Genomic DNA, 15804 nt, shown 5'->3' with positions numbered 1-15804 from the left:
TGCTTGCTTCACACGTTTACACCAAACTGAGCCTTCTGGCTGTGAGCATTCCCTATAAAGGTAGACACAGACAATGCTCTGGTAGCGATGACAACACATCTGTTGGCCGATGACGTTGGCACCACCATCAGTACATCTTTTATCCATAAAATGGTGCATGCTGTCATCGTATCAAAATCGCCGTCGCCTTTCCTGGTGTACTGTTTTTTTTTTTTTTTCGGCAGCGTAGTTCTGTCATTTTGAAATATTTAAATGGTATTTCTGGTTGTACATGTGGAGAACAGCATTAATGGAAGTAAAATGTGCATCTCGCGGAAACTTGAAACGAAGAAAGTGAATGAATCTGAAACGTGAAAGTACAAAAGGATATTAAAAATTAAATGGACAGCAAAAGTATGAAACGAGGGAGTACTAGGATGCACGGGGAATAAAAAAATTCTACAGAACACACAAGAACGAGAGAAAATTTACTTGCATTGTCGCCTTGTTATCTAGGAATAGGTGGTCTATCTGAACTCGGAGAAGCAACGTAGATAGATATATCAGAGTTCAAGGTCTCATCAATGATGAGGTCGTTGGAGACGCAGTACAAGTTCGGAGACGACGTAGCTGGGGAAGGGTGCTGGTCGCCTCCTTTTCAGAGGACGCGTCGTCGTAAAACATTTATAATAACCACATAAAACTTAAATCTGGATGACTAGTAGAAGATTTGAACCCTGCTCAGCCTGAATATTAGGCCAGTTCTTCACTGGAACGCCTCCTGGAAGATTAACTATGGCGTGAAAAGCGTTGTTTGCCGGAAGTACATTAGAATGTTGGGTGTAGTAAAAATGACCTTGAGTTATGCTGTAATATGAAGGTCGTTCAGTACACGATGTCCCAAACTGCCTTTTTTATGGTCGTTAAAACATATAGGAAAACGTCGTCTCAGGAGCTGGAAATTTGATGCTATTTCTAAATATGTGCGAAGTTTCAAACAGTTCCTACAAGTGGCAGAAGCGCAGTGAACAATCGAAGTAGCGCCTATGCAACGTACTGTAACTGAATTCTAGGTTGCGGAAAAAGACACGGTGGTGAACAGCCATAAACTATTGTGTGCAGTATGAGGTAGTGATCTAATTGTTTGGAGTACTGCTGGGCGATGGGTAAAGAGGGTTTAAAGCGTTAGGAAGCACAGAAACTGAGCTCTTTGATGCGCCACATTCGGAACGTCATGTCACAGCCACTACTCCCAAAATGATGAATGGTCAAGGGCCATTATTCGTGCTGACCGTCACATTACAATTCGACAATTGACCCAATAGCCATCGATGAGCATTGGAAATGCGTGTGTAATGACTGACACTCTTGTATATTTAAAGCTGTGCTCAAGAAGATTTCCACGAATGCTCATAACAGAGCACAAGGTTCAAAGAAAGGCCATTTCGTCTGAGCTGTTGGAGCCAGTGAAGAGTTCTTTCGTCATGGTTGCTGTGAAAATATGGCTATTAAAATAGGACAAGACCTTTGACCTAAAGGGAATACTTGCTCTTACAGAAGGCTGATGCAGCAGCATATAACGTCCCACGGACTATGTTTTCTACTGTTTCCAAAAAGGGAAACACTCAGAAGGAGCGGTCTGCAAAACGCCACGGAAAGAGGACGTATAGAACAGTGGCAGAGAGGTAGAGTGCGCTTAGGCCCAAAAGCGCCATATTTTGTGTGACCGGACAGGTCAGTGTTACACAATACTCAGTCGGTGCGGTGCAGTCACACGAAGTGGGTTCCTGTAACTATGTGCGCTATGTCTGATCAGCACCACGGTGTGGAACATTAGCTTGTGAGTGCGTTCGAACGGGGCAGAATGACTGGTCTCCGGAAGGCGGATCTGTCGTTCCGAGACACTGCGGTTCGTATATAGCACACTGCTTCAACAATGAGGCGTAAGTGGAACCAGTGAAGAGAATAAGGCCGTATACTACGCCGACAGGATACTGGACGCCGCAATGTGATCACAGCGCGAGATGGCCGCCATCTTGCCCACTTGGTCGTAACGGACAGTGTTGGAGCGAAGTTGGAGCACTGCAGTGGGCGTGGACACTTCTATGTCGATAGTTTGACGCTGTCTTCTGCTGGCTGGACTGGCGGCACGCATGCCTCTGCGTCGGCTTCCGTCGACCAGAACTCGCCAACGCTGCAGACAACAATGGGCATGAGCAATGCGCATGTGAACGCCGACACTGGTGTGCTGAGTGTCAAAATGTAGTGTCTGCAGACAAGTTCCGCTTCAACTTGTCCTACAGTGACGGCCGCACACGTGTTTGGCGCCGCAGTGCTGAATGTAATAGGTACATTGCATTGTTGAGCGACATAGCTGATAAACCTCAAGTGTGACGGTTTGGGACCCCGTTGCCCTTATCAAGCGATCTCTCCTCCAACGTCTTGAGGGCAGTCTGAACAGCTACCGTTACATGAGAAAGGTTTTACAGCCTGAGGTACTGCCCACGCCCCCCCCCCCCCCCCTGCCCCCAAATCCAGGCCGTCCCACATGTCATATTTCAGCAGGAGAATGCCCAGCCGCATATGGCGAGGAACGTACATGTCTCCTTCGAATAACGACGCACACCACTGCTTTCCTGGCTGCCCGTCCGCCTGACTTGCAGCCCATAGAGCATGCTTGGGATATGGTCGGTCAGCAATTTGTTCGTTCAGGTCTTCCTGTAGTCACAGTTATCGCTTTGCGGACACGCCTACAAACAGCGTGGAAGAGTATTCGCCAGCGGCATATTCAGGTGCTCTTTGATTCCATGAACACGAGTCGAGCAGCTCTGATTGCAGCACGTGGTGGCGCTACTGTGCACTGAATTTCCACAGTCGCTATGCATGTACAGGTCTGTAATGCCAATCATTTATGTAGTATCATGTCCCTAACCGATGCAATAAACTTCATTACGATCATATCTCTCGATCTTGGTGTTTCACTTTCTCCAAACAATAGTGTAGAAAAATAGTGGATGTAAAAGAAATGTTGGCTGATATTATCAAATTGTAGCTCTTAAGAATAAATATGTTCTCTGAAAAAAATTTATCAGCCGCTATTTACTGAACGAGCTTCGTGTAAAGAGTGTATTTTTATTCACCCGTCCCTTTTTTTAAATTGTACTTTGCGACGGAAGGGTATTAATTCCATCAGAATTAGTTTCGTGAAGGATAACCATAATCAACCTAGTCAAGATCTAAGCAGATCTATAATTAACGATAATACGCTTCTTCGCGTGGGGATAATCAAATTCATCACCACATAAATGGCACCCATCTTGAGACTTCACTACAACGTATCGCTACAGTGTATTAATACAAATAACAGTTAGTTGTTTCTTCGAATTCCAAGAAATAATTCTCTCCTAGTAATCTTCCATTCAGTTACAAAAGAGTTATGTGTTCATAATAATAGAACCAAAACTAAGACAAAAACTAATGTCATATATAGAGTTGTATTAGGCAAACCCTCTGTTAACACTACAAGTTAGGTTTCTACCTAAGGTACTATAAAACGTACATGCGGTACTCAACAAATAAAAGAATAAACTAAAAAACAATAATGACCATATATCTATAGTGTGTACGAAAACGTCTACGTAAAGACAGACTCTACCTGTCCCACTATCCTTATTATTGAGTGATCCCGTGAGACTCTCTCATAACCTGTGATGCGAGATATTCATTTATGCAGAAAACAGGGAACTATCTGACTTCACACATTTCTTTGTGTGTATTGTTTATTGAATCAACCTTCCGATATTTGTTTCAGATGCAAATGAAATTCACAAGAGATCGCCAGGAACTGCTCGTCAACGAGATAAACAGTGCACAGACAATGTGGAAAGCCAAAGTGTATGAACAGTTTGAGGACAAAACCTTTGAGGAACTAATACAAATGTCTGGTGGGAGGAGGTGTGTACACAAAAAATTATTCGTTGTTTTATTGAATCGTAACGGTTTTCATTGTTTCCTAATTTTACTTAATTCCAGTTCTACATTTTCAACATTTCTTACTCCATGCAACAACTACTATTACACAAAATTAGGCAATTTTTTATAAATCAGTTTATTGCCTATCCTAATTTTACCAACTTAAATTTAAACTTAGGACTTGTTCTCTTTACTCACGAGAATCTGTGGTTGGGTTCCTGACAAAGCGTTTGGACGTTAGCGATTGCCCGTCTGACCATCTCAATATCGTCTTTGGTGTAATAAACACAACTGTTGCAATACTAAAACATTTCTAAGATATATGTAATATATCGAATAAAAAAACATTAAATCTGTAAACTGATGAAGTAGAGAGGCATTAAGAAAGACCAATCGAAAGAAGAAAATTTAATGAGAAATAGAAATCGCGGATTTGGGCAGTTTTATTTTTACTCTGCAATCAGAAAGGAAAAATAAACCGGCAGTGTGGTTTTAACATGAACCGAAGACGTCTTACATAAGTCTAAGAAACTACTTGAAACCAAAAGAGTTTGACAATTTGTAGAAGAAATCAGTGTACTATTTGGTGAGAGATAACTGGTAGCCCAGAAATTATCTTTGGCACCACTAAGGAGATTGTTGACGCTTGCTGAAATGTAACGCCCACTTCATTACCGATAATTCCTCTTTTTCGATCGATACAAGCCTCGTATAAAGGAATCTACTAGTTTCAGGTCAATGTCGAGCAACTTCACTCTGTGTCACGCACTAGTAACTACACATGCACAAACACTCATTAGACCTTTGATTTCCGTATAGGATAATACTGTGTCTATAAAATCCTTTGGTTCCAACTAAGGTTTTCGGGAAGTTTACACTAGTGAGCCAAATGGGAAAAAATGGTTTGCCTCTTTCAGGTATCCTCGATCATGGTAAGCGTGAGTATTCGTCACATCTGTTCTTACAAGACGACGCAGAATCTCATGAAGACCTTACTGTGAGAGACCCAGATTGTCCTTAAGAGAAATCTGTGTTACATTTACGATGATAAATGAGGAAAAGCGCATTCAGTATAGTATTTTAAACCTCTTCACTACGCTAGAAACTTGCACTGATAGCTGTAAACCATAGATGTGCGAATTCTTAAACAATTCTGCTGGATGGCAGAGCCATAGTCAACCATCAAAATGGATCATAAATGGTTCAAATGGCTCTAAGCACTATGGGACTTAACATCTGAGGTCATGAGTCCCCTAGAACTTGGAACTGCTTAAACCTAACTAACCTAAGGACATCACACACATCAATGCCCGAGACAGGACTCGAACCTGCGACCGTACCAGCAGCGCGGTTTCGGACTGAAGCACCTACAACCGCTCGGCCACAGCGGCCGGCAAAGATCTGGTGACCGAGCGGCCAAGGCAACATGTCGACACTCTGTTGAGCATGTAGGAATAGAACAGCGGTATATAGCAGAGCGTTATCCTGTTGGAAAACACCCCCTAGGATGCTGTTGATGAACGGCAGCACAGCAGGTCACATAAATAGCCGTCAATCTCGCAGTATCCACGTCGCATATAAAAGCATTCAAGCGGCCGGCTACGAAAAACACTTGCGAGTAACATTCAGTATTGGAATTCACGTTAATGAGACTTGGTATTATCAATATGAACCTACCACAAAACGAGAAAGTGCAGAAAGGGTCTCTGATATTTCGCAAGTACCGGAGGAGACACTATGACACATCGGAAGTGAAGATAATACTAATCGCTGTTTTTTTTTTTGTTTTTTTTTTTTTTTACACATCTTACGCGGGTTCGTATTCACAACATCAAGCCTGATCACCCATGGATTCAATTACCGCACATTTCTCATAATGAGTGTCATCCGTAGACATCATTTTGAAGGCTCACTACGTCTCTGCCCTCTGCTGGAATTGTTTGAGACATCGCATATCTGATGTTTACAATATTATGAAAATTGAAGATGTAAGGAGGAGAAAGGAAAGAAAAGGGGAGGAATTATTGATGTCAGCTGCATAGGGACTAGGTGTGGAATCAGGGGCGACGAGTGGAAATGTGTGCTGGACTAGGATTCGAGCCCGGGATCTGCTGCTTAGTAGACGGTTGCGTTTACCACTGCGCCCCTGGGACACAGTGTTTATCGCCGTTGTGCGGACTGTCTCGGTTCGCCTGTCGGTCGCCCCACTTTCCCACCCATCGCCAGCTATCCGCGGCCCCCCTCTATGTCCTCCATGCTCGCTACTTTGAGACTGCCGCAGGAGGTCCAACGTCATTGCGCAGCCGCACTGAGAGTGACGGAATCATTGCCCATTGAGGCGAATCAATTATCTGAACGCGAGGTGTCTGTTCCCTCGTACATGTCCATGGCCTATGAATACAGCACCTTCAGTGTGAATGTACACTGTACAATCAAACGATAATTAAATGGACACCCTAGCTGCAAACAGGCGTTGATGTACTTCATTGGGGACATGTTGAAAATGTGTGCCCCGATCGGGACTCGAACCCGGGATCTCCTGCTTACATGGCAGACGCTCTATCCATCTGAGCTCAGATGGATAGAGCGTCTGCCATGTAAGCAGGAGATCCCGGGTTCGAGTCCCGGTCGGGGCATACATTTTCAACATGTCCCCAATGAAGTACATCAACGCCTGTTTGCAGCTAGGGTGTCCATTTAATTATCATTTCATTTCTAGCAAAGCTGCATGGTCATCCACGGAAACTGTTCTTTCGGGAACAGACACTACGGTCATATATAATATTGTACAATCACGTTCGACCTCCTGCGGGAATCTCAAAGTAGCGAGCACGGAGGACACGCACGAGGACTGCGAATAGGTGGCGCTAGGTGGGAATGTGAGTGGGCCCAGAGACGTCCAAGACGTCCGCGGCAACGCAACAGACACACTGTCCGGGTGGCGCAGTGGTTAACATAAGTGCCTAATAAGCAGGATTTCCCCGGTTGGAACCTCAGGCCGGCACACATTTTCACTCTTCGCCGCTGATTCTGCATAGAGTTCCGGTGCGCTGACATCAATAATTCCTTCCATTTCCCTTCTCCTCCCCCACCCCTTCCCAATCCTCCAGCCTCAATTTGACAGAGGGGTCCAAAAAATGTATCCACTGTTTAAAAGTCCATAACTGGCAAACTAATTGACGGAGTTGTCTCATCCTTGCTACTGTAATAGTTTGTAGTTCCGGCAATCGCCACACAAGCGTTGTATTGCGTTGTTTTGTTTTGTCAGATGACAGTCGCCAGATAACCAGTGTTTTGTTCTTAGTTACACCTAGTCACTCGAGTAAACATGGCTGTCGCAAGGCTTATATTCGATGAAAAGAAGTCAGTTTTGAAGTGGTATTTTAAGTACGAAAACATTAATGAGGTTCAACGGCAATGGCGAAATGAGTATCAAACAGAGCCACCGACACGTTTAACGATTCGTCGGATTCGAGACAAATTTGAAGTCGAAGGCTGTGTTAAAGATGTACTCAAACAACGATCTGGATGACCTGTAATAGTAACAAGTCCAGCTAACTCCCATCATGTGTTACAATTCACTCGCTCACCACAGAAGTCTGTGAGACAGTGTGCCCGTGAAACTGGAGTGAGTCGCTCAAGTGTTCGGCGAATTTTGAAGCAGCAAAGTGGAAGTGCTACATCCCACGATCGCTACACGCAATAAACGAGAAAGACCCAGCTCGTAGAATGGAGTACTGCGAGTGGTTTACTAACATGGTGCGCAACGATGAAGAGTTTGCTGAGATGATTGTGCGGTCTGATGAGGCACAGTTCAAACTCAGTGGTACAGTAAATCGCCACAATTGCATCTACTGAACCGCCATTAATCCGAACGTACATGTAGACAAAGCCGTGAATTTGCCAGGAGTAAATGTGTGGTATGGGTTGTCTTACCGGGGCTTGATTGGGCCATTCTTCATTGACGGCACAGTTACCGGTGAGGTGTACCTTCAGACACTTCAGACATCCATTTTACCTGCCATCCGAGACTTGTATGGAGACTGAAGAGTTTACTTTCAACAAGATAATGCCCCAGCCCACTACCAAAATCGTGTTAGGGCGTACCTCGACGAAAATCTACCAGGAAGACGGATAGGCCTTAGAGGTGCTGTGGAGTATCCACCACGTTCCCCAGACCTATCTCCTCTGGACTTTTACCTGTGGGGAACACTAAAGGACGTCGTTTATCGCAAAAAGCCACGCACATTGGACGAACTTCGAGAATCCATCGTACATTCATGTGCAAATATCCAACTGAACACGTTACAGTCAGAAGTTCGTGCTGCAGTTCGGCGGCATCGTTTGTGTGTGGATGTTAATGGTGACCGTGTCGAACACCTACAGTGATATCTTGAAGTTGGGCTTTAAGCTACACTTTCACCAAAAATGAGACAACTCGATCAATTAGTTTGCAAGTTGTGGACTTTTAAGCAGTGGATAAATTTTTTGGACCCCTCTGTATGAAATGTATCGGAGCTGCGGATTCCGCGACGTGTCTGTTCTTTCGAACATGTCAGAAAGAACAGACGCCGCGCATTGACATAGTTTACGATATTGTCAATTCAAGCTCAAAGCGTAGTTACTGCACTGACGTCGGTTTTATTCCAGGAGTAAAATGAGTCTTGCACCTTTTTGAAAGGACGGTACAGGGCTAGATGACTAGTCGTGTCGGTCTGCGTCGCAGTTCTAAGAACCACTACGAATTGCATGACAGAGAGTACTTTTTATTCTACCACACAGTATTAAAGTTTCTTCCCGTTCCGTTCACGGATGGAACGTGGAAAAACTGACTTGGCGTCTCTGACCAAGTTGTTGTTTCGCTAATTGTACCTGCTTTATCTGTACGGGATAGAAACATAGGGGACTGAATACTATTGAAAGTTACTTCACGCTACACCATCGACGTGCACAGATCTACTGGTGCCGTCAAAGGATCGCTCAGAAGATGGAATGGTGCGCCATGGTCTTCAGCGATGACAGCAGATTCTGCTTGCATGCAGGTGATGGTCGTTTGTGTGTACGACATAGACCTGGTGAGCGCTGTCTTGTAAAGCGCATTCGTACAAGACACACTGGGCCCACTGCAGGCCTTACGGTCTGGGGTGTGATGAGCTACAAATCTCGTTCAGTATTGGTGTTTCTGGAGGGGTCGCTAATCGGCGCTCAACACTTGCAAGATATTGCTAGACCCGTTAATTTTTCCGTTGTTACAACAGGTCACCTGCCGGCCGATGTGGCCGAGCGGTTCTAGGCGCTACAGTCTAGGACCGCGCGACCTCTGCGGTCGCAGGTTCGAATCCTGCCTCGGGCATGGATGTGTGTGATGTCCTTAGGTTGGTTAGGTTAAAGTAGTTCTAAGTTCTATGGGACTCATGTCCTCAGAAGTTATGTCCCACAGTGCTCAGAGACATTTGAACCATTTTTGAACAGGTCACCCCCGGGTTATGGTCTCGGATGTGGTAAGCTGCAACTCTTGATCACCTTTGGTGTTTCTGGAGCGGGCGCTAACTAGTACTCGGTACGTGCAGGATGTTGTTAGACCTGTTCCTTTGTCATTCTTGCAACACGAAGGTGATGTGTTGTTCCAACAGGATAATGCTCGCCCACACACTGTCCGCAAAACTCAATGTGCTCTGCAAGACGTGCGGCAACTTCCCTGGCCAGCACGATCTCCGGACTTCTCTCCAATCGATCACGTGTGCGATGTAATGGAACGAGAAGTGACTCGTGCGACTCATCAGCCAACTCGTATAGAACTACGTGAACAGGTCGGTCAGGCGTGGTATTATGTATAGCAAGACAGTATTCGCCATCTGTACGATTGGGTGGATGCCAAAGTCAGGGCCTGCATTGCTCGCCATGGAGGCTACACAACGTACTAATATGGGTGTTTCACCATGTGTCGATACGTGGTACCTCAAAACCGCTTGTGCCATTTATGTGTAAATATAATGATTTCATGTGCTCCATATGCACTATTGCAACAATAAATCTTGAATGAATTGGAAACCTTTAATAGGCTGTACTAATTTTTATTCCAGCAGAGTGTTTGAGCAGCTGAGCAGGATATCAAATACTGGAGCCACAAGTGCTTTTTATACAAGGTCTTTTGTAGACAAATTACAGTTTTTTAATTTTCTACCAATAGATTTCACAGTCTTTGAGTCTGGTGACATACCACCATAGTTTCGGAAAAGTCTCATCGGCACAGTCCCGAAGATAGCAAGCGCAAGTAAGTATGAGAACAATAGCACAATCATCTTAATTCTAATGCATTTAAGTTGCTGGCAAGTTTGATATACAGAAAAATGGAAAAGAAAACTAAGGATCTGCTCTATGACGCTCCGTTTGGTTTTAGAAAATGAAAACCACCAGAGATACAATTTTGAAGTTTCACATGATAATACAAGCAACAACAAAGGAACATCGAAACAGGTCGGTTACACCTGTCTACCTTGAGAAAGCGTACGACAATGTAAAATGTGCCAGATGTTAGAAATTCTCAGGAAAATAGGCGTAATATACCGGGTGATCAAAAAGTCAGTATAAATTTGAAAACTTAATAAACCACGGAATAAAGTAGATAGAGAGGTAAAAATTGACATACATGCTTGGAATGACATGGGATTTTATTAGAACCACCCCATATTCCTAGACGCTTGAAAGATCTCTTGCGCGCGTCGTTTGGTGATGATCGTGTGCTCAGCCGCCACTTTCGTCATGCTTGGCCTCCCAGGTCCCCAGACCTCAGTCCGTGCGATTGTTGGCTTTGGGGTTACCTGAAGTCGCAAGTGTATCGTGATCGACTGACATCTCTATGGATGCTGAAAGACAACATCCGACACCAATGCCTCACCATAACTCCGGACATGCTTTACAGTGCTGTTCACAACATTATTTTTCGACTACAGCTATTGTTGAGGAATGATGGTGGACATATTGAGAATTTCCTGTAAAGAACATCATCTTTGCTTTGTCTTACTTTGTTATGCTAATTATTGCTATTCTGATCAGATGAAGCGCCATCTGTCGGACATTTTTTGAACTCTTGCATTTTTTTTTTTTTTTTTTTTTTTTTGTTCTAATAATCCCGCATGTCATTCCAAGCATGCGTGTCAATTTGTACCTCGCTATCTACATCACTCCGTGATTTATTCAGTTTTCAAATTTATACTGACTTTTTGATCACCCAGTACAATACGTACACGAACCAAGAGGGAACAGCAAGATTAGAAGACCAAGATCGAAGTGCACGGATCAGAAATAGTACAACTACTGTTTAATCTATACAATGAAAAACCAGTGACGGAGACAATCCATAAGCCTCAAGAGTTGCATTAAGATTCAGAGTGAAAGCATATCAGTTATAAGGTTCGCTGATGACACTGCTACCATCAGTGAAAGTCACGAAAAATTAAAGGTCGTGTTGAACGAAAAAAAAAGTCTGATGAGTATAAAATATACATTGAAAGTAAACCGAAGGAATACGAAGTAACGAGATTGAGATTAGCAATAAATGAGAAATGAGATTGTCAATGAACTCAGCAACAAAATTGGGGACGACGAAGTAGACGATGTAAAGGTACTCTGCTACACAGACAGCAAAATAACCCAAACAGACGAAGCACAGGTAAAGAAGGTATTCCTGGCCAAAAGAGGTCTATTAGTATCAAACATCGGCCTTAATGTGAGGAATAAAATTCTGAGAACGTAAGTTTGGAGCACAGCATTGTATGGAAGTGCACCATAGACTGTGGGATAACCAGAACAGAAGAGAATCGAGGCATTTGAGATTTGATGCTACAGACGTATGTTGAAAATTAGATGGACTGATAAATAAGAAATTAGGAGGCACTGCGCAGAGTTGGCAAGAAGAGCAACGTGTGAAAAACTGACAAGAAGGAACAGAATGATAGAGTATGTCTTAAGTAACAAAAAATAAGTTGCATTGTACTAGAGAGAGTTGTAGAGAGTAAAAGCCGTAGGGGAAGACAAGGATTGGAGAATATCCAACAAATAATTGAAGACGCTGGGTGCAAGTGCTACTCTGAGATGAAGAGGTTGGCACAGGAGAGGAATTCCTGGCGGGCGGTATCAAAACAGTCGGAAGACTGAGGACAGAAAACAAAGTGAACGACGAAAAACTGTTTTATATGCCTCCGCACGCGCCGTACTCTTTCTCGTCTTATTCTTCTGATCCCAACACAAGGGAAAAATTGGTGACAGCTAAGTTATCACAGCGTCTTCGTCGAGCCAGGGTCTGTACATTTACACCACACGGTTTTCCTACAACAACATCGCCTTTTACCGAAAGATCGCTGTTTAAGTTTCCCAAGCATCTATGATGCGTTTTTTTACGGTCTGCACAGAACTGCAAAGATTTTAGCAGCTCGTCTCAATTCGCTCCGTATCTGTTATCGTGCATACTTGTTTAGAAGAGGTTTTCAAAGTGTTTACAATAGGGGCTGCTAGCGTCTTGCTTGGCATTTCCTTCATAGATGCCCTGCACTTTCCTACAAACAATAAATCTATGTCTACGTACTACTTGTTTCCTCTGCTGTTGACTTTATGTAGTCGTGCCACTTCATATCACTTTGTAGGATTACCCACAAATACACTCTAAAAAGGGGAGGCCGTCAATTGTGAAATTCAGATTCGGTTCATCCTGCGCATAATAAAAGCTCATGGCCAGAGGTGTAATGTGGCAAAGCACCAAGATGCACTTCTCAGCCGTTGTCGAGAAAATCGACAGTTAAAAGAAACCGTTGCGGTGAAATACTCTCTACGATAAATAGTTTTCTACAGCGTCGTGGCGCAGCGGTAAGCGCTCGGGTGCATAATCCGAAGGTCGCCGGATCGAATCTCGCGCCATGCAACCATTTTTTTTTTGTATTTATTTTTTGTAATTCAAATATATATATATATATATTAACAGGGTGTACCAAAGCTCTCCCGTCCGCACTGATTTTCGACAATGTTATAAGTTGCGCTAGGGACCGCATCTACCTTCTTTCGAAGTTAGCAGGCAACTACGCTGTTATGCGGCGGCTCGTTTCGGCCCATTCAACATCTGTCCTTCAAGTGTAACGAGCGGGTAACGGAGTTTATATTTCATACCTGCCACAGCAAATTTGTGTTCGTGGGGTCTCTATTCTAATTCGAACGTTGGACTTACGCTATACGTATTCGTTTCGGAATATCGTTTCTACGTCTTCCGTTAACTATACGTGGTTAAAATTATAAAGACAATCAATAATATTTGTGAAATACAACTTTGTTTGCGGAAAACAATGATGTTCGAAGTCGCCAGTTTTTCCACGACAAACGACTTTCAACAACTTATTATATGCATAATTGTTGCAACTGATTGCCGGGAATTATATATATTTGAATTACAAAAGACAAATACTAAAAAAATAAGGTTGCATGGCGCGAGATTCGATCCGGTGACCTTCGGATTACGAACCCGAGCGCTTACCGCTGCGCCACGACGCTGTAAGAACATCATTTATCGTAGAGAGTATTTCACCGCAACGGTTTCTTTCAACGGCTGAGAAGTGCATCTTGGTGCTTTGCCACATTACACCTCTGGCCATGAGCTTTTATTATGCGCAGTATGAATCGAATCTGAATTTCACAATTGGCGGCCTCCCCTTGTAAGACGTAAAAAAGGAAAAAAACGACGCAACACTAAGAAATTAACCGAATGGGATGCAATGTACAAGTACAGACAAACAAATAGTTACAATTTCTGAAAAACTGGATGATTTATTCAACAGAAAGGTCTTCACAAATTGAGGAAATCAATAACACGATGGTCCTCCTGTGGCCCTTAAGCAAACAGTTATTCGGCTTGACATTGGTTGGCAGAGTTGTTGGATGCCCTCCTGAGGGATATCGTGACAAATTCTGTCCGACTGACGCGTTCTATCCTCATAATCTTGAGACGGTTGGAGGACCCTGCCTACAATCATCCAAACGTTCTCAATTTGTGAGAGATTCGGTGACACTGCTGGCCAAGGTATGGTTTGGCAAGCACGAAGACAAACTGTAGAACTCTCGCCACATGCGAGCTGGCATTGCGTTGCTGAAATGTAAGCCCAGGACGGCTTGCCATGAGGGGCAACAAAACGGCGGGTAGAATATCGTCGACGTATCACAGTACCGTAAGGATGCTGCGGGCGGCAACCAAAGGGGTCCTCCTATGAAGTGAAATGGCGTTCGTAGGCATCACTCGTTACTGTCAGGCCATATGGCGGGCGACGGATAGGTTGGTACCCCATCGCTGTCCGGGGAGTCTCCAGACAAGTCTTCGCTGGTCATTTGAATTCATGTCGAAGCGGGACTCATCACTGAAGACTATTCTACCCCTGCCAATAAATTCCAGGCCGAATATGTGTCTGGAGTAACGCCACACGGCGGTGAGTTACCAACCTCACTGTCGCCCGCGAAGGGTCTGGGCTGCCGCAGAGAGAGTTTCTACTGTTTGTCTTCGTGCTGGCCAAACCATAACTTGGCCAGCAGTGTCACCGAATCTCTCACAAATTGAGAACGTTTGGATGATTATAGGCAGGGTCCTCCAACCGTCTCAAGATTTTGAGGATCGAACGCGTCAGTTGGACAGTATTTGTCACGATATCCCTCAGGACGGCATCCAACAACTCTGCCAACCAATGTCAAGCCGAATAACTGTTTGCTTAAGGGCCAGAGATGGACCATCGCGTTATTGACTTGCTCAATTTGTGAAGCTATTTCCTCTGAATACATCATCGAATTTTTTCTGTAATTCTGATCATTTGTTTGCACATGTACATCACTTCTAGAGTGTGTTTGATGAACGTGGTGTGCTCCAGACATTCACCACTTAGTTTGTAGTCGAATAATGTCGGGTTTTATCACATTGTTGTGAGGATTATCTTGCATCTGTGCACAGTTAAAAAGGGTTGCGGTTATTACAATTTTTGTATGCAAAAAAAATTGTCCTCGTTTCCTCGATTTCCTTACTATCGCTGAGTGAGATACTTTTCTACAGCCAACAGAATTTTGAGACAACAATGCTATAATGCTACTGAAACGTCCCCTTTGAACAATTTTACAGGACTGTGCTTAAACTGACACACAGTATTTTTAGCGCAACGCAATCTGACTTTCAAAAAATCCCTACAAAAGAATGGCCCTGACTAACATTAACCTATATGTTTCACAAATCACTTACCTCACAAAACTCTTGGTTACTCGAGCTACTGCAATAAAGCGAGCGCCACTACTGCCAGCTAAATAAAAGATTCAAACTACGGAAGGCACTAACTACTGATAGGCATAGTTAGCAAATGAAAGATTTTGATAGAGAACAACCAATGTATTTACCTCAATAGTCATAATATATATAGCAGTTCATGACAAATTTCAAAACTCCGCCATCTCTCTCCCTACATCCACCACTGCTGGCGGCTCACCTCCAACTGCGCAACGCTACGCGCTGTTCACAGCCAGCTGCCTAACACTACAATGGCGAGTATTACAACAATGCAAAGCAGCCACAGACTGCACACAGCACAGCCAGTGATTTTCATACAGAGGTGGCGTTACCAATAAAAAAACCTAAACGGCCTACTTACATAGCCCCCATGCTCCCCACAAAAAATTTTACAAATTGTTTTGGGCACTGGGCAATACATATTTGTTAAACTTTTTCATAATCGTAATTACAATAACAAAGAAATCAAATGCACACACTTATTGATACAATGTTGGTCAAAAGCTAAAATTTTCTCACAGTCCATAAAGATAGTCCTGATCATTCATCATAAT

General features: G+C 43.7%; 1 protein-coding gene across 3 annotated transcripts in view; it reads left to right on the top strand.

Moving 5' to 3' along the window:
- The window catches only part of LOC126260157 (dipeptidyl peptidase 1-like), a 74665-nt gene that overhangs the window by 22993 nt on the left and 35868 nt on the right, over positions 1-15804 (top strand). For all 3 annotated transcript variants that reach the window (XM_049957431.1, XM_049957419.1, XM_049957427.1), the window contains exon 5: positions 3791-3933. In XM_049957431.1, the coding sequence (XP_049813388.1) occupies positions 3791-3933 (143 nt within the window). The remainder of the gene's footprint in view (positions 1-3790; positions 3934-15804) is intronic.

This window comes from Schistocerca nitens, chromosome 1, assembly GCF_023898315.1.
Source record: "Schistocerca nitens isolate TAMUIC-IGC-003100 chromosome 1, iqSchNite1.1, whole genome shotgun sequence".
NCBI classification, from domain to species: domain Eukaryota; kingdom Metazoa; phylum Arthropoda; class Insecta; order Orthoptera; family Acrididae; genus Schistocerca; species Schistocerca nitens.
This window is presented reverse-complemented; position numbering and strand designations above follow the sequence as displayed.